This window comes from Gossypium hirsutum, chromosome D08, assembly GCF_007990345.1.
Source record: "Gossypium hirsutum isolate 1008001.06 chromosome D08, Gossypium_hirsutum_v2.1, whole genome shotgun sequence".
Lineage (NCBI taxonomy): Eukaryota > Viridiplantae > Streptophyta > Magnoliopsida > Malvales > Malvaceae > Gossypium > Gossypium hirsutum.
Window position 1 is genome coordinate 53,647,027 of NC_053444.1, and position 20,470 is coordinate 53,667,496.

Below are 20,470 nucleotides of genomic sequence, written 5' to 3' on the forward strand. Positions count from 1 at the left end.
CAGTTGTGTTTTCATGGTTTTTCTGTAGTTCGGCCCATCAAAAACCTTCTCCTTCCTCCATGAAGGCCAGAAACTTCTTAGGGAGAGACAGGGAAAACATCAGGAAAGGGAAGCACAAGAGTGAGAACCAAAGGAAAGCAAGCAAAAGTGGCACAAATAGAAGAGTGAAAAAACCCTAGATATGTTTTACAAAGTGAAAAATAGTTTTGAGTTAATTGAGTAAATAGATCGAGCTAAGTGCACAGTTTTGATCAAATCAATGATCAAATTAATCACCTAACATAAGTTTTTAATCTATATAAATTATAATCAAATTGAAATAAATCTAGAGAATACGATGAGACTCGATCCTAAATACTTAAAAGGCTTAATACCTCAACTTGCCAATCTAGCCAAAGTATCATTGGTGCTTTCATTGTTTTTTAAATCATTCGTTGATAGTTAAAAGTATAGTTATACCCTTCTTTTGATAACTAAAAAATTTATATCTCAAATTATTGAAACTTTTCAACCAGACTTTTAAGTCCGGTGAATTTTTTCTTTTTATTCAACGAATTTTGAATTTGAACTAAAATTATATAATGTTATTGATGATTTACGATTTTTAATTAGATTGAATGATTTGTCATTTTTAATTGCAAGCAAGACTCTTTCCTTACACTTGGGTTTGGAAAAGCATTCTCCTAGGAACAGGTCTCCTTTTGAAAGGTCTAGACTAGCAGCTTGTTTGCTAATGGTGTTAGTTTAGTGCTTGATGGTAACATCTTGCACAAACATCTCCTCCCAAGAGGCAACTGATGCCAATGGACAGATCTAGTTGGAGCTTTATTCATGTTGGCACTTATGCAAATATAATTCATAAAGGAATTATAATACCAAATCAGGATATGCTATGCTAGCATCCACTGACAAAACACAAGAAGGTTTTAGACAGGCATTTGGAAACTTGAAGTTGCTTTTAAAATCATTTTGTTCCTGTGGAAAATCATGAATAAAGACAATCTCTACATTTATCAAATGGCCTGCGAGGCATTGGTTTCATACATTCTTGTATAGACTACCATCTCCCTTGCATCTTAATTATTTAGCAACTGCTTATATTGCATGCATGGAAGAAGGCAGAATGGATGTCCCGTCCACCTAAACTATCACATAGCCATAACTTGCGAATCTTGTTATTTTAGGAAGGTGGTGAGCAGTTAATCGAAGAATTCAGTTCAATTAAATAAATATTTTAATTTGAATAAATTTATTCATTTTAATTTGATTTTTTTTTTAAAAAATTCACTCCTTTTTCTTTCTCTTCATTGATTACTCGCTACTACATAACGAAGGAGAAAAGATCAAAGGGGTAAAGATGAGATTAGTATCAGCTAAAAAAAAGAAAAAGAAAAGAGAATCTCAACATTTATGGTTGCCTAATTATCATATTCTTGTCGAAAGTTAATGACCATCAATAATTAACTTCAAATATTGGAATAGTTAAAATTCTGAAGAAGCAAAAACAAACATTTGTTGAAACAAAGAGTGGTATCAGCTATGCTGTACACTTTTTGCATCAGATTTTATTTTTGCATCTGCGCAAAACATTAAAAACAACACCCTATCAAAGAAGACGATGGCAGCTACTAATATCCCTACTTTTTACCCTTACCAAAACAAACAAACAAACAACCACCATGCAAAACACACGTACAAGTAATATCTATATCTATATCTATATGAATAATACATATTTTATATATAGCTTCATTATAAAGCTGAAAATTTTTAGTTCCCTATCCTATGCGATGGGTCTACTTCTTAGGAAGCGCCAAGGTCCAGTTCCAGTCCCCATCCTGCATGTACATATAAAGAGACCACTTTCAATCCAAAAAAGAAAAAAAAAATTGTTCTAAACTATGAGAAGAAAGATTTAATTACCTCAAAACACCAGCAAAGCTGCGGAGAACCATGTAAATGGTTAATGCAACCCATATCCCTATAAATCCATTGCTTTTGGAGAGAATGAACAATGATGCAATGCTTGCTCCAGCTACAAATACCTGAATAAACCAACCATCAAAGATGTGAAATTAATGGTTCTTATATACATATATATATATACAACCTTAATTTGTATTGTATTGTATGTGTGAAAGACTTGGTTACCATGGAGTAAGCTGTGTATGCAAAGTCAGATGCTCCAAAGTTGACACCGTCAAACACGAAAGCAATTGAGTTGATTGGCTGTGTAGCTGCTACAAACTGATTCCATATATTTTTAAGTTAATATATATGTATATCTGAGGTTGTTGATGGATCGATGCATATCAAGAATTAAAATTACCGGTACTCCTATACTGATAAGATGAAGAACACTAGCATCTTTCGAAAAGATCCCTGACCCAAAGTATAAACCAGCTCCAACCGCCACAGCAAGCCCCACACCAAGCACAAAACTCATCTGCGAAAACTCAAACCTTGTTCATTTTCTGCTAAGCTCCATGTTTGAACTAATACATAGATCTTCTTTTGTTTCTAACATTACCTGCAATACCCGAGATGTTGCAGCTGTTACCTTCTTGTAGTCCTTCTCAGCAAATGCACAAGCAAGAATTGCCTAAAGATGTTGATAACGTTACAGATAGGTTAATTAATCAACCAATTATATGCAATTTCATTAAAAAAAGATGGTGAAAGATATATATATATGTATACCTGTCCAGCGACAGCTAAACCATCAGCAAGAAGAGATGATGTCATCCAGACCTGTAAGCAGATTTGAAATGCGGCCATAGGTGTTGAACCAAGCCGAGCAGCCATTGATGCTGCTAATGTCACACAGAATGTGACTGCTATCACTCTTGCTAATAAAAGAAAACCTGTGGCCAAATATGCATAAAAAATATTGTTAGATCATATGGTCAAAGGGATTAATTTGTTTCATCAAAGAAAGCCCCCTACCATTTTTAAGAAATCTTCCAAATTGTAGGTCTTTCATATTTGGGGGTAAGAGATTAACTTGTTTCATCAATCGCCATAAGAGGATGAGTGAAATCAAATACCTGCAGTGATCATTAGCCATTAGAGATGGTATAAGATATTGGGAAGTGAGAGCCAAGACAAATTGACTTACTGAGAAAGGACATGTGCTATGGCTGCACCACTGACACCTAGTTTTAAGACAAAGATAAATATAGGGTCCAAAATGATATTTGTCAGGTCTCCTGCAACTGTTGCATATAAAGGTGTTTTTGTATCCTTAAATCCTCGGAAAACCCCTTGCATGGCTAAAGATAGAAGAACTGCAGGAGCGCCTAATGACCTCAAAGTCAAGTACTTTAGTGCTGGGTTTAGCATTGGGGAATCCTGGTCAAGAAAAATTGGGTTTTTCTTAGTTCCCTTTTCAAGCATTAAAATGGAGAGCTTACAGTTGGTGGCAGGCAGGAACTTACAGGTTTCACACCCATCACACGAAGGAGAGCTTTTGCTCCAAAAACAAGGCATATAGCTTGAAGGAGACCAAGCATTAAACCCAGAATCAATGCTGTTGACACTGACGGGATATGTCTTTTTCCCTTTTTCACTTGAGCATTTTGAGCTTTGCTATCAACTACAGGCGGATCCTTACTTGTGTTGGAAGAACCTGACGAATAAATCACCAGCCAAAATGTCTTATTAGAAGAGCATACCAGAAGCTGCATGCTTCAACGTAATCTCAAATTATATCTATGTTTTAACATATCGGGGAGAGAGGGAGAGAGAGAGAGAGAGAGAGAGTTATATATGTACCATCCTCTGTCTCTTTTGTATCAGTGTTTGTAGCTGCAGCACCTGGACCGTCTTCCAAGTTGGCTGCCACTACATCTTCTGGCCTCATCAATTCTTTCATTTCATTGTTTTTGGGTTCATTCTTTTCCAAATCTTCAGATTTTACGGCTTCAGGGCTAATCTTTGCAAGTGTATCTTCTTCAGCTACAAAAGAAGTTGTCATGCTAACCAGCGGGAAAATAGTAATCCTTGATGCTTGATTGAATATAGCAATGGAAACTCCTACAGCAGCTAGCTCCACCGGTCCTACACATATAGGGCAACAATTTTTGCTTCAAAGACCATCCATATCAGATCAGTAAAGTATATCAAGCTTATAACAGACACGCTGCAGCATGCATGATGCCCTCAGGAGTGTGTATATATATATATAGGATACGAGAGCTGACCTATACGCCCAATGAAGGCAGTGTCAATCAGAGAAGCAATGGGATCAGCAGCTAAGGCCAAGGCAGCAGGAAATGCGATCCTTAGTATCTCCAGGCCAAGTGAATCCAATTTGAAAACAAGTCTATAAAACAAATTGTGATAAAAAAATCAGTCAGCTAAAGCTATCAAACTGCTATTAACCAGGTCTAAAACACTTTAACATCCATTATTGATAGCTTAACTTAGTACCTTGCATCCTTAAAGAGGACAAAAACAGGCACTCCCAACAGGCTCCACTTGCTCTCAGGTGGGTGCATAATACCATTCTCAGCCATGATACTCATTGGCAATCAACCTCAAAGTTTAAAGTACTGTTATATAGTTCAAGGCTAGTGATGCTTATGGTTCCACCCTGAAACTTCTGAGTTCTTATGAGCTAAGTCCCCGATCGGATTCTGCGGAGTGCACGGAAATCAATGTTATAAAAAAGTACAGCTATTAGTTAAAAACTATGAAATCTTATGGCGATAACAGATCTGCAATGCAAGGCAAGGCAATGCAATGCAATGAGAATGCATTGCATCCTAGTAAATCAACTATTGTTGGGTATTACCGAGACATCTCTGTCCAAAGAACCAGAAATCTCACTGCTTATAAAACCTGGATATAACATAAGACCTCCCTCGGTTGCTTACAAGAAACTTGTCTCACTATATACATTTACATATACAATGCAAGACACCTTCCTCAGTTGTTAATGTTCATATGTACGATGAGAACCGAGGTCTTCGATTCACGTACGACTAGAATCACATACCATTAATATATTAGACAAATCACTTTTCCGCAGATTACTCCCTGTCGTTTGCCTCCATGGAAGATTCTTTTCTTTTCCTTTTATTCCTCAGATAACACACCAAAACCATATAAAATATATGGCCATGCAGGTCATACAGTCTTCCAAGATATTATTTTCTAGTATTAAACGAAGGCAGATTTTGAGAAATAAAAAGAGCTAAGGAACATTGCTGGAAAACACAGTTATCACCGATTAAAAAGGATTAAAGAAGGCGACGTGAAAGCAACATTAATGTGTACATAATTAGCTTGGGTAAAAACAAAAAAAGCAGACAAATGTAGGTTCCTCATCAGTTTCCAATAAGTTGTGCTGGCCACTTATTTCCGTCATTAACTATAGTTAAGGGCTTGTATATGATAAATCACACGTTGATTTTATAAACAAATATAAAAATTCTATAAAAATGTAAATATATAATTTTTTTTTGGTGAAATGCAAATATATAAATTAAACATTTAACACGTGTCATCACATAATTCTCATTCTATGCATTTATAATTTTATATTTATATTTATTTATAGATAAAATTTCTCACTCTATTAGTGTTACCACACAAACCAATTCAATTGGAGGAAATATCGACTTTAGTAGACTCAAATTTTTTAAAAAATAAGGGTAATTAAGGTAGTTCAAGTTTTTATAAAAAATATACTCTCTTTTTTTTTTTAATTTACCCACTCCTCTAAACCTACTACTTAAATTTCCTGCTCTTAATAGCTAAAAGGAAAAAAAAAACATTTTTATTCATGTAATATTTTTAATTAAATTTTTAATAAAAATTATCATAACTTCATATTAACATCTATTTCATTATTATTTATTTAATGCGCGTTTAATCACCATTCAAATATGCAACACCCATATAAGATCCATTTATTAGATATGAGAATTAACTTGTGAGTAGTTATTAAAAATGTATTAATCTTAATAGATGAAAAATTAATAAAGTAAAACTAAACCCCACTATTTCTCGATATTAAAATTATATAATAAAATATTATTTTTTATTCGTGTTGGGTGTGGCACAAATTCTAGTTAAATATAAAAACAGGCTTTAAATTTGTGGCTTGTGATTCTCTTATGAATTTCACAAATGATTTGACTTGTAAAAGTATTATAGAAGACCCTATATTAAGATTTAGATTGCATTTCTCTACTCTACTAAAAAACTAGTTCCTAGATCAAAGAATAAATTAGTCCTTTTTGTTAAAAATCTTATCCATTTATACTGTTAAAAACTGGCATGAATGATGGAATAATCAAATAGTAATATGTGGCTTGCCACGTGTACCTTATATTAATATATATGGAGTAATTTTTAACAGTAGAAATGGAAGAATTTTTAACATAAGGACTAATTTGCACGTTTTTTTGAGTAGAGAGAACAAAATACAATCTGATTCTTAGTATAGGAACCTCTATAATACTTTTACGCGATTTGATCACATATGTTTTTCATAAAAACAAAACATAACATTTATAATAAAATAGCTTTAAAAAAAATTCAAATTTCATTTCGTGTTACTGAAAACAGTACAAATACGTTTTCTAATAACATTCCAAGCAAATGACCAAATGAAAGCGAAATAAAGATGTAAAATAAATTATGGAGAGCGACTTATCCCAACAAAATAAAAAGAAAAACATGTCTATATTTTGACAAAATTATGAGTATAGTGATATTCAAAATTTGTGTAAACACTAATTTTGAACACTTTTACCTTTTATAGAAAGAAAGAAAAGAAAAGAAGATATGTAAATTTGGAAAAGCATAAGTGAAGGGGATGGAACTTTATGATAAGTAGAGAGGAAGTAAGCTAACCTGTGTTCGGTTCAAAGCCGATACCAATGCCAATGCCAACGCTAACTTGTTCACCAATTGCCAAACCTACACCTCGCTTTGCCCTTTATATACCTTTCAAGACGCTCGTGCTCCCAACACCAATTATCATCTACTTATGTGTATACAATATGCACGTATGTATGTATGCATGAGAGAGAGAGCATGCATCCACATCCATCGTCAGCTTTTGATGATAACGACAAACTACGAGCTTCCCTGATTATTTGAAAATAATAATAAAATGCAATATCCAATAGCAATGAGGCAAGACACACCTACATACATACATACATACAAAAAAATAGACGATGACCAATATTTTCTGCCTCAGGAATTAATTCATTAATAAGAAATGTTAATTGTAGTTGGATTATTCAAAGTTGGGAAGTGGAACCATCCACGTACAGGTTAAATCTCTTTTAGAAAAAAAAATGTAGACCTGCAAATATAAGTGCTTATTTAGTTGGTAGCATTCAACTTTTAGCAGAATGTGGGCTACGTAGGAAACCCAATATACACCCCATGCTTAAAATAGTTGAATGCCAATTTCACTTGCTACTTCACTTGCAATATCCATTTGATTTCACCTTCACCTAATTTTCTCCATATACCCATCAATTTGGTTTTCTCATTTTTAGTGAGTGTGAATCCAAACTTCGTTACCATGCCTTAATTTACATTTACATTAGATTCGATTAAATTTAGTGTGGAGTTAAATTAGAATTGGTATTCAAATTCTTAAGTACTCATATACATATATATTTGTCCACCCCATCATTGACTGAGGACTAAGGTCCAAGATCGGAATGGAAACGTACCGCAAGTACAAGTGTTAAATTCAAAGGACCCTTGATTTGGGGGGATTTTGATAACTCTTACAACTTGTTTTGTTGGTCCATCGGCTTTTTGGTAGTGACAGATTACCAGACCCTTTAAAAAAATTGGAGGGTCCCTTCCCTACTCCTTGAGTGTATATTTTCATATTTGCATGTCATCTCATCTAATGTCGTGATAACTTAAATTATTGTCCTTAGAGCAATTCGATTTTTATTTTCTTTCTATTTATAATTACATACTCACTACTTCCTATTGTATATTAATATGCAAATGACATAATGTCGTAATTACAGTATTTTCACCTCTTCTTTTTGTCCTTTTTAACTTCCTTTTCCCATTTTTTTTATTTGTTTTTGGGTTTGTCTTTTTCCTTTTGCAGCGCAATGTAGCTTCCTCTCCCTAATTCATGATTATTGGTGGGAATTAATTAATTAATTAAAAAAAGAAAATAGAATATTCCTTAAGCTTTACAATTATAGTTAGTTATACAATAATATTGTACATAGTTACTTAGTGGAGATAGAGCATTCGACCAAATCGAAAATTTTCAAGTTAATCGAGTTTTCGAATCTCATTTTATCATCCTAACTTTATTTGAAGTTTTCTCGAATCAAGTCGAGTGAGATGGAATTCGAATCGAATCGAATCGAATCGAATATATTTGTTCGAGTTAAATTCTAAAAAATAATTTTGGGTCCTTGTAACCACTATCACCCATTATAATAAAATTTGTCCACCTTAATCAAATTTTTTATTAACTTTCATCACCTCATAATTTATTTATTAATTTTTTATATACTGGTCAGCTTCTTTGCTTGCTTAGTTGTTTCAATTATCTTCAGATTCTTGTCACTATGTATTTTGGAATTAAAAAATATATTAAATGTAAAAATATGATTTTTTAATAAAAGTTATTTTAAAAATAAAATGTGAAATTGATACCAATATAAAATTTTAACACAAATATTTTATGACAATATTAATAATTCAATTTTAATATAAATATTCAATATGACTATACAATTCAATAATATAAATAATATAAAATGTGAAATTTAATTTATTAATATAAATAGTAGATATAAATAAAATTATTACTATTTATGTTTAGTGATTTTTTTTGGATAATTTTGATTTTTTATTTGAGAGTAAAGGGTGAGAAGTAAAACTTTATAGGGAAAATAAAAAATTTTGGGGAATAAAAATTTGAGGGAAAGTAAATAGGGGGAGTAAAATTTTGGAGGGAAAATATTAAAAAAAAATTGGAGGGGGGAGGGTTTGGGGTAGATGAGAGGTGGGATGGGAAGAGAGTAAAAGCTTTAGGGGAAAAGTGGGAGGGAGTAAAAATTTTGGAGAAAAATAAAAGGTTTTGAGGGTTTTTGGGAGTAAAATTTTGAGAAAAAGTAAATGGGAGAGTAAAATTTTCGTGGGAAATGGATTTTGGGTAGATTGGGGGGAGGGGAGTAAAAGTTTTGGGGGGAAAGTAGGAAGGAGTAAAAGTTTTGAGGGAAAAGTAAAAAGGTTTGGGAATTTGGGATAAAAATGTAAAATATTATAGTTTGATATTTGAATTATTCAAATTCGAAAACTCAACTCGATTCGAACTCAAAATTTGAAAAAAAAAAATCGAGTTGATTCGAATAACTCGATTTGTTTAACTCGAAATTCGATTTTTTTCAATTTTTTCGAGTTGAATCGAGTTTTTCTCACCACTAGGTAGCAGCACAAACAAGTAAATAAGATGTATTGAAAGAAAATCGTTAAGAAGATTGAAGTAGATCCGGTAACATTGAACGTAGTTACAGGTGATGCTTAATAAGGTGGAGAAGTGGAAATGTGGTTGACGATTAGACTCAACAAAGAAACAAGATGAGAGAATTTCAAATAAAATGTTTTGAGAGTTCAAAATGCCTAAATGTCAAAAGTCCTTTAATCGATTGTGACAGACTCCTATTTACTATGTTTCATAATATGAGTTACAAAGCTAGCAATTAATGAGAATAATAACTCATTTTTTCAGTTAGAAAGGCATTAATGCTTTTTTTTAATGAAAGGATTTTATAAGTAATGGCGAATAGTGAATAAGAATTCATTATATTTTTAAAAGAAGGGAGAATCACTCAAAATTATAGGAAAAAGATTAAAAGGAAAATGTCTTAACTACCTCCATATCTAATCCACCAAGCCAAACTCCTTGGAACATTCCAACAGTGAAAATGACCCCCAAACCTTGCTATATTCCAGGGTTACTTTCACTTTTTTTACTTCGGTGAAATAATATTATGGGAAACATCTTCTGCTTAACATCTCTTAAGGTGTAAGATGAAGGTTGTTCTTGAGTAAGAGTTATTCTGACTTGTTCCAAATGTGACTAGTTCTCATCATAGTTGTTCCAAACAAGACTTGTTATGTGGTGATGATTTTCATGGTAAAGCTTGTTCTAAATAATGACTCTTTAGAAAAAACACAATTGTTTTAAATACAAGTTGTTCTAAATAATGGTTATTCTAAATATAGTTATTCTTGAAACGTTATTATTCTAAACAAGAGTTGTTCTGAAATTTAGCTGTTTTCAACAGGAGTTATTCTCAAATAACAGATACACTAGATGACAGTTGTTCTAACTAAAGCCTTGTTCTAAACATAGCTATTCTCGAACAACAACTATTCTAAACAAGAGTTGTTGCTCTGACAAAAATATTAAGTGAAACAATGATGCTACTTGTTCTACGCTTAGTAGCACAATTTCCTAAAATATAATATTATTTAACTCAAGGAAGAGATAAAATGTTAGTAGCTAAACTTGAATATCTACAAATATGTATTACAAATAGGGTTCATTTGGATGGGTGGTGTTGATTTCCAAAGATTTAAAGCATCAGTGACAATGAGATTACTTACTGTAGTAGTAAGATTAAGTACTATAGAAATGAAATTAAAATCGGTGGTGAGACATGTAACACCCCATACCCGGCTCGATCACCGGGTCTGAGTTATAAGGTACCACATTCGTTGTCAGAGCAACTACGATAAAATCAAATACGATTCACATCATTAATAAGATAAATATAAGAATTATAAGCAATCAATCCAATAAATAATTATTCCCGAGTCATATACAAGCTTACGAAAGCCTTAAAGTTAACTCGAGATCGAATTAGGACTAAATTGTAAAAGTTTCAAATTATAGGATCGACGTCGCGATGTGAGAGAGTTTTTCATCGTTACATGAGGGAGTTCCTCATCACGACATGACATACTATTTTGGGTCTCGTTGAAACGACAAGTTTCTCATCACACCGTGATATTATGGGCCATTTCTTGTTGTGACGTGGTACATTTCACATCGTGATGTCATATATTGTTTCTAAAATTCTAGTTTTTCTCAAGCCTACAATTTCAAGCAATATCAAACATATACCAATCTCATTATCCTTAAGTTACATATACATATCTAATACACCCAATATTGAATTGTATCTCTATTCACATAAGTAACCATTCAATTCTTTTCACCAATTTCCTTCAAATACTCAATCCATTTCATCAACTAATTTAACATTCACAACATAGAGATGCAAGCATATAAATGTTCATACATATCATTTTAACCATGTTGCCATTTCATATATCATACCTTAATCAACTAAAGCAAATCTAAGTTGTATATATATACATCAAACATATATAATTTGTAGAACATCAAATGCAACATCTAAGTTATAAGTACCATATTATACCAACAAAACTCAACCAATTAGGTACATGCCAACTACTAACATAAAAAATGCACAAATATTGCTGAGTCGGGTTCGAATTCTGGATGCTAAAAAGACATCCCCACAATCTATTAAAAATTTAAGTTACCAGTGCACGGAGAAAACAAAATCGTACGCTGAGCGAAACACTTAATGGTAATTCTACAATTCAAAGCAATATAAACAAATTTATAAAATGGATATATTCAAATCATAATCTAACTCATGCTAACTCATGAAAAATTACTTCCACTTTCGTATAGTTATGCTTATACCAATTTTACAAGCCAATTCATATGTTTAAATATGTTAAAACTACCATTACCATATAAGTTATTCACATTCATTCATAAGCATTAGAACACCACTTTGAATTCATTTCAAAGCATGTTTATAAATATATTCAATTCCATGCTATCATTTAGAGATTTTGAGCTTATAAGCTTGTTCAAAATCAATCAGCCCTCAGGGTTCATTTTTAACCCAATCATAGGGTTTTCCACATATCGTCGTATCTCACATTTCATTTCATTCATTTACCATTTGGTCAGTTCTCAAACTTTTAACCCTATTAACTTGACAAAAATTCTGTACAGATACGCTGATCGGTCACCTCAGGTTGTCCGACAATGATGATGCTATAACGATATATAATACCACTCTAGATTGCCCGACAATAATGGTTTTCTCAACTCAATCAATCTGTCACCCCGGGTTGCCCAACAAAAATGACTCAATGCATAATGTTTGCCACCCCAGATTGCCCGGTAATGATGGTTTTACTCAGTACTCTGACCCTATGGCATGCCAACTATATCTAACACAGTCTGAATCACTAATAGGGTAACCAAATTCTAATTTCATTATACAATTCAATTTATACTTTATCATGTAAATTCATCATCAATTTATCAATTCAACACATAATATGACATGTTTTAACTCAATTTCTTAACAAATTGCATATATCATGCAAGTCATGAAATTTTTTTGTAACACTCAACGCCCGACTTGCCCGTCAGATCCGGGTATGGAGCATCACAAACGGGCCGAATTAACTTATCTTAAAATTTCTTTGGCTAAACTATTTTGAATTAGACTAAAATGAAATCAATAGTAATGATTACAACCAAGGACCTTAAGCCACTAAATGTTTAGATCCTCATAGTTTTAGTTTTTCACCAAATTATTTGTTTATAAGAAATTCTTAAAATTTAGCTGAGAACTATTTGTCCTAAAAATCTAGATTTTAGGTATGCTATTTAGCTTATTTGTTATTGATCCTAAAACGAGGCATCCAATAGTACCCTCTTTCTATGTGCATGACTCCATCAGCTTGTGAACCCCGATCTTGTCATTGTCTAGTTGTGTCCCTTCTCAAAGTCCTCTATCCTCCTTGCAAATCCTACGAACATCAACTACATTGCTGTAAGTTCAATTAAACTTAGTGAGTTCCTTTATTGCCCATAAATAACCCTATCACACAAGGGTAGCAAATTTAAAATAAAATAAACATAAATTTACTCCCTGCTCGCTCAAGGTGGATATTCTTTGTTAGGGTGATGGACTCCACCCGATCTTTCGAGCTACTCGGCTCGCTATGAGACCTTCCTCTGGTTAGACTCTCTACTTGACAGTGAGCTACACACCTCGCCATATCAACGAGTCTTATCCTTACTTCTCGTATTTTCTCCCCTTTCATTTCCTTTCACATGGGGTGTTTATTAACTTTAAATTGACTCGGTTGTACGCCAACTTCCCTTACTATAGTCCTGAAGGACTCGTTGACATTTTTGTATTGTGCTGTCTTGCAGAGGACTTCACTACCCCGGTGAACTAATTCTTTTTCCGCCCTGATGGTAATAGTGGTGGGATTATTTCTAGTAATTCGCCTTACGCACAAGACTAACCTGGAACCTTACGCGTCCCATATGATGAACAACTGACTTATAATCCCGACAGATCATTACCCATCAAACTTTACGAGTCTGCCTCCCCTCTTACTTAAGTTTTCCCTTCGAAGCTAGCTTCATGACATGTTTCTGTAAAGGACTACCTTCAAAGAGAAATAGTCTTGACAGACATATTGTCCTCTGGGAGTGGAATCCCCATATCTCCCACATGGTTCACTTTGTGCGTTCAACTTCATTTAGCACTTCTTGGTGGCTCTTGATTGCAGATCCTTTCCTATGATCCTTATATAATTCCCCTATTATATCTTCTTAATTAGGTCAGCTCTCACATGACTTATTTTCCTCTAATTCTTGTTAGGTCTTTGCTCATGTCTTATCGGCTTTCACATTTACCTTTTCTACTTTCATCACCTTTGGCGGATGCTCCCAGATCCATTTGCTATCATATGCACTTTCCTTTAACTTTTCTTCCACATGCGTGGTTTATCATACTTGTTGCATTGGCATTATACCTTGCACTTAATGTCCCGACAGACTTTCCACGTCTATTTTCTAGCAGACTCTATGGGTTGTCGTAGCCAAGCTATGGTCTTACACCCATCTCATCATATTTCTCACATCCTAGCGAACTTACCCCGTGTTTACTGTCCCGATAGACTTACCTCGTGTTTATTGTCCTAGTGGACTTACTCGTATTTACTGTTCCAACAGACTATCTGTGTTTTGTGTTTACTATGCCAATGGGCAATCTCTGTGGATGCCATGAAGTATTTCATCCATGGTCTTACACCAAATCACCATTTGGCGTACTATCTTATGATGCTAAGGAGTCTTTTATCCATGGTCTTACTCATCATACCTGACTGTCATAGCATCTTTCATCTATGGTCTTATCATTCAAGAAAGACATTATATATTTTTGATAAATGATGATCACGAAGAAATAATAACCTTAATAAAAACTTAAAAACAATATCATACAAAATAATAATTGATTAAACCCTCAAAAAATTTGTAAAAACAATATTGTACAATAATTTATAAAGAATCCCCAAAGAAAAAGTTGAGTATTTTTATTATTTAAAATTGGTAATGTATCAATTTAAGCACTTTTTTTCAATTTTATCCAAGCACATCAACTTAAGAATACAGAAGTTCCCATACCTCACACCAATAAAATCCACTCATTCATAGATAAGTTAACAAATAAAAAAAAGCTTGAAATTTCAAATACTTCATTCTTCAATGTAATTTTCACATACATGATTGTTTGCCCAACAGTGTAGTTCCTGAAAAAAATGTATTTATCATTATTTTTTATTAAATGTACTCGTATAAATTAATTGATTTAAATTGACCCGAGGCAAAGTGACACAAGTATGGAGATAAATGTTTAGCCAAGAACATGTTTGGCTTAACTTTCTACAAAGTTCATTGACACATTCAAAAGATTTTGTGATTTGCGATGTATTTTTGGATAGGATCCAGGTATTTTTTGGTTGAAATGTCTCTTGATCAATGAAAGATCTATCTCTTTGCTTGGAAACTCACTTTGAATCATCTAGCTTTGATTTTAAAAGCTCAAGTTATGACTGTTTTAGTGAAAATTGTGCAAGTAGAATTTCTTGACGGGATTATTACGGGAAATTACGAATTTCAGGCTTTAATTTAAGTTTAAATCATATTGGATTTTATTTTAAGGCTTAATTTTTATTATATATGAGTTCGATAATGTATTTATTAGGCTTATATTTTTTATTTACTTATTTTGAATTTTAGGATATTTTAAAGTATTTAAGTTGTTTATAAGTTTTATGTTTCTTAGTCAACTAGAAAATTTAATTCAACTAGAACTACTTCTTGTTTATATTAATTTAAGTTTGATTATATTTCGGAGTTTTATTTTGATGTAATTAGCTAGCCTATTTAAGGCATCTTCATTATTAATTAGGAGTGACTTTCATTATTTGATTTAATAAAACTTTTTTAGCTTCTTTCTTTGCAAGATATCCCTCTTGTTTATTTTAAAAGATTTTTTTATTTTCTTTTTGAAGCCTTGGTAATGTCTCCACCCTCCAATTTATTAGGGTTTAATCGTCGGGCCAACAATAATTAATTAATTAAAATTTAAAAAAATAAAAAAGTAAAAATTATTAAACCGATTCAACTGTTGATTTTCGTCCTAGTTTTCGAATTTTAGCAATTTCAAGTAATTTCTAAGTCAGTCAATTCAACCCTTTGTTTGGATTGTTATATCGATCAGTTCTCGTTTCGTTCGATCTGGTTTTGTGCCAATAACACTAGTCACATTATCAAATCTTGACAGAATCTAAAATTAAGGACCAAAATGGATCTAATTGCTAAGTTCAAGAACTAAAGTGGAAAAAAATATAGATACCAAAGCAGACCTAATTACTAATCGGAAATGAGCAAACCAATTGAAAGACTAATATGTCATCTATCAAGCCCAATTGGGGAGATGTCTTGTCTTAGGCATTGGAGCGGGTGACTCCTAGAAGATAGAGACATAGATGTGATTGAATGGGCTGAATCCGCTTATGGATTTATTCACTTGTGACATTCATAATGTGGCATACCTTAATCCTAAGTGGATGACAGACTATGTATGCGTGACTCGTATACTTTGATGTAAGTAAAAGTTTGATTTCAAATAGAGAAGAAACCGAAAGTTGGTGCGTTGGGTATACGACTTCTACAAAATGAAACATCATTCATAATAGTGGAATTTATAGCCTGAGACATGGGTAAATGATATCCTCTCATTGGCATTACATAATTAATGAAAAGTAAACGTGGCAATGGGTTGTTCGTCTTTGTGATGAATGACTTGATTATTATGTGATATTAATTGACTTTTCATGAAGAAAGATGTAATGATTACCATGAGATAAAATAGGAACATATTGGAAGAACGAATTTATCTTAAAGAGATTAAGGATATCCTATGAGGGTAACACACTTATGACAAGGTCATTGGACAAGCACTAATCGGGTTGTGTTAAACTAGGCCTTATTCGATAATATGTTTTGATATAACAAATTAAAGTGTTTTTTAATAAAAGTAAAGTTGAGCAATTTGATAAAATCAAGTTGAAATGGTTTCAATTAAGTCAAACATTTTCAAATATGTTTTAACCATTTTCAAACAAGTTAGAATTGCTCTAGAACAATATTGATACTTTTTGTCTAAAGTATCGATATTTTACAAGATATCAATACCCTTCTGATAATCGATACCAAATTGACATTCTGTTTCTTTCAAACCCTAGTAGGTATCGATCTAGTATCGATATTTTTCTTAAGGTATCGATATATTTCCTAAGGTATCGATTTTCCTTCTCCAAGGGTCACTGAAATTTGTATTAATTACAAAAAAATATCGATACCTTTTTAGTAGGTATTGATACTCGTTGCTGTAGGTGTAATTAATGACTTGGTATTTCAACCCAACGGCTATATTTACTTCCACAACAACCACAACGGTTGGAAATCAATTAGAGGGGTATAAATACCAGCTTCTAAAGGTCTAGTAACAAGAAGACCAATGTGCAAAGCTTAAAGATAAATCAAAACAACCTATAACTTAATTCTTTTATACCTTTTCTTGTAGACACTTGTGAGCTTTCATTGTATTCATTTAGCTTAAGTGTTCTTTGTATTTGTGCTTAATTAGCAAACATCCTAATCTTGTCAGGATTGTTTTCTTTGTTTGCTTATTTGCATCTCTTTTGAGAGAAGGTTTACTTTGAAGGTTTGGATAGAAATCTTAAGGGAGTTGTATCTCAGGATTTTGGGGTATAAGTCCTAAGAGAGATTGTAAGGTCAAACCTTGTTCTCAAAGGTTGCCAAATTAGTGAATTTGGGAAAATCCTTGGTTGTGGAAAGCTAAGGTAGTGGAGTAGGCAATTGGGGCCGAACCATTATAAGTCTTTGTGTTCTTTGTTGCACAATTTTTGTTGCTTCCACCACAACTTCTCAAAGGCTATTTCAACCTCTCTATTATCGATCTCGAGTTGATCCTTCCGAGCTAACAAGTTGCTTTCGTAATGGTGTGTCATTGGGGAGAACTTAGTCACGATACTATAGTGGAATGACTTAGTGAGTAAATGAGTTTATAATTAATAGGAAAAAAGCTAAAACTTAATTATAAATCATTTGAGCCTTAATCGCATATGTCCAATCGGTCCCTCCGCTAGCTCGTTGTAACCATAAATGAATTGCATGTTAAATCAAATGAACAAAAATGGATAGAAATGGTAAAAATGGATAAATGAGAAGCATTTGGAAATGAATGTGGTTTTCTCCAAAATGAAAATGACCCGAAGATGAATTTATGATTTCCGAGTTAATTGAAGTTTAAAAATAGAAATAAAAATAAATCATTTGGTCATAGTAAATCTGTTGAATGTAGAAATATTAAATACATTTTCTCATACATTCTTTTACGGTAAAGTCGTCAGGATTTTAACGAAATTAGAATTGGATTGAAAAGATTATTTAATTGAGAAATTAATTTATGTAAATTAATATAATATGTTTATTTTGGGAAAAAATAAATATCGGGTTGGATCATATTATAAAGTATTGAGTTAAAAATTCAAGAAGTACTTGTAATTGGACTCGATATGGGAGAGGCCCGAAAAACTCCTCATGTTTAAGAGAGGGGCGACAAACCCTAGATTGTTTGACTAGGGTTGCCGCCCCACCTACTCCTAGTTAGACTAAGAGTACGTTTTTCTATTGAAATAGACTTGTACAATTCAACAAGGGTTTTACTTCTCCTCTTATAAATAGATGGCACCAGTAGGATTAAATACACAACTTTAAGATATTGTTACTTTACCTGAAAATGGTGAGTTTATTCTCTAAGTATTAAATCTACTTTCCGGAATAACAAATCTGCCAATTTCTATTAAGAAGATATTTTGCTTTCACACTGAAAGTAAAGAAAACTATTTTTGGTTCAGTGTTTTGATTCGATTGAAAGTAGTTCATGGTATGAGAATAGCGGACAAGATTGTTCGGTTGAAAGCCAGGAACGAAAAGGATCCGTTTAGTCGAAAACACATTTGTGATTTCAGTAAATGTTTTATTGATATAAATATCACAAACTAGCTCGATTTTCAAAATTTTTATTTTTTATTGTGCAAAAAAAACCGTTTTCAAACCAGATTTTTTCCAACAGTTACAAAGTATAACATACCAAACCTCATCAATAGGATCTTTTAAGTAAAAAAACTTGTTTCACTTAAGAAGAGAAAACGTACGACTTGTCTATCAATTGTTGGCCATTGTGAATTAATCGAGAGAAATTCATCATTGTAAAATCAAATTGATCTTTTTTAATCCTTCGAGCAATATTGACATCAGTCCATTCGCATCGAAATAACAACATTCCATTTGCCATAATTATCCTAATCAATAGTATTCGTAAGAAGTTCATAAATTCCATATTTCCCTCCATAAGATTACCATCTTTAACACTAGCGTAACATATAGTTGAAGAAGTAACAATTATTTCACAAATTTGTATTTTCCTTAATCTTTCACGAGATTTTGTATGAAATCTGAAGTACTAATGATAAAAGTATTATATTATTCAAGAAAGACATTATATATTTTTGATAAATGATAATCAAGAAGAAATAATAGTCTTAATATAAAAACTTAAAAATAATATCATACAAAATAACAATTAATTAAACCCAAAAAAAATTCAAAAAACAATCCCTAAATGAATTCTTTGTTTGACACCTATCCAACCATAGAATTGATTTTATTTTTTGTTTCAAGGGCACAATACGATGTCGTTTTTAGTTCCATCCTAAATTTCAGTCCACAGTAATACGATATGGTCGTCTCGTATTTTTAAATTTTCTTGAGCTTTGGATGTAACCTATTCAAAATTGATAAGCTAGAGTTGACACCTGGATATATATAGTTTTACCTATAGAACAAACTTCCTACATTTTCTTGGTTTGACAGAGAAATAGTTGGTTGCAAACCACAAATGACCTGTGTTGGGAGATAACACAATTTCATGAACTTTGCAGGTACAGATATGAATGATAAAAGAAGTATTTTTATTATTTAAAATTGGTAATGTTTCAATTTAAGCACTTCTTTTCATTTTTATCCAAACACATCAACTCAAGAATACCAAATTTCTCATACCTCACACTAAGAAGATTTACTCATTCATAGATAAGTTAACAAATTAAAAAAAAATGCTTGAAATTGACCCGAGGCAAAGTGACACAAGGCAAAGAACATGTTTGGCTTAACTTTCTACAAAGTTCACGATGTATTTTTGGATAGGATCTAGGTATTTTTTGGTCGAAATGTCTCTTGATCGATGAAAGATCTATCTCTTAGTTTCAAAATTCACTTTGAATCATCTAGCTTCGAGCTCAAGTTACGACTGTTTTAGTGAAAATTGTGCGAGTAGAATTTTTAGACAGGATTATATATGAGTCCAATATTGTATTTATTAGGCTTTATATTTTTTATTTACTTATTTTGAATTTTAGGATATTTTAAAGTATTAAAGTTTATAAGTTTTATGTTTCTTAGTCAACAAGAAAATTTAATTCAACTAGAACTACTTCTTGTTTATATTAATTTGAGTTTCATTATAGTTAGGAGTTTGATTTTGATGTAATTAGCTAGCCTATTAAGGCATCTTCATTATTAATTAGGATGACCCTTCATTATTTGATTTAATACAACTCTTTTAACTTCTTTCTTTGTAAGAAATCTTTCTTGTTTATTTTAGAATTTATTTTTTTTCTTGATTTTCTTCTTGAAGTCTTGGTAGTCTCTTCACCCTCCAATTTATTAATGTTTAACCGCCGGGCCAACAATAATGAATTAATTAAAAATTTTGAAAAAAAAAAAAAGAAATTATGAAACCAGTTCAACTATTGCTTTTCGTCCTAGTTTTCGAAATTTACCAATTTCAAGTAATTTCTAAGTCAACCGGTTCAACCTTTTGTTTGGACTGTTATATCGATCAGTTCTCGTTCCGTTCGATCTAGTCTTGTTCCAATAACACTG

The 20,470-nt window shown here is 32.3% G+C and overlaps 1 protein-coding gene across 2 annotated transcripts; it reads right to left on the minus strand.

The window, feature by feature from the left end:
• Positions 1-1,460: 1,460 nt before the first annotated feature.
• LOC107906529 (protein DETOXIFICATION 43) lies at positions 1,461-7,017 on the minus strand. Of its 2 annotated transcripts, none has more exons than XM_016833549.2 (13): positions 6,865-7,017; positions 4,432-4,637; positions 4,203-4,324; positions 3,775-4,059; positions 3,438-3,628; positions 3,119-3,351; positions 2,947-3,047; positions 2,701-2,864; positions 2,531-2,602; positions 2,330-2,446; positions 2,152-2,247; positions 1,924-2,045; positions 1,461-1,838 (listed from the first exon to the last, which is right to left on the minus strand). In XM_016833549.2, exons 2-13 carry the CDS (start codon positions 4,524-4,526, stop codon positions 1,784-1,786), a joined length of 1,653 nt encoding a protein of 550 aa, XP_016689038.1. In that variant the 5' UTR covers positions 4,527-4,637; positions 6,865-7,017; the 3' UTR covers positions 1,461-1,783. The 2 variants fall into 2 exon arrangements, with proteins under 2 accessions (XP_016689038.1, XP_016689039.1); XM_016833550.2 differs by lacking the exon at positions 6,865-7,017 and adding an exon at positions 5,000-5,204.
• Between the last annotated feature and the right edge of the window lie 13,453 nt (positions 7,018-20,470).

Excerpts from the sequence above, each read along its gene's own strand:
- LOC107906529 (XM_016833549.2), bottom strand. The coding sequence starts at position 4,526 with ATGAGTATCATGGCTGAGAATGGTATTATGCACCCACCTGAGAGCAAG. Across the intron at positions 3,352-3,437 it reads GTGTGATGGGTGTGAAACCT|GATTCCCCAATGCTAAACCC; the intron begins GTAAGTTCCTGC and ends TTTCTTGACCAG. Across the intron at positions 3,048-3,118 it reads ATAGCACATGTCCTTTCTCA|GTATTTGATTTCACTCATCC; the intron begins GTAAGTCAATTT and ends TGATCACTGCAG.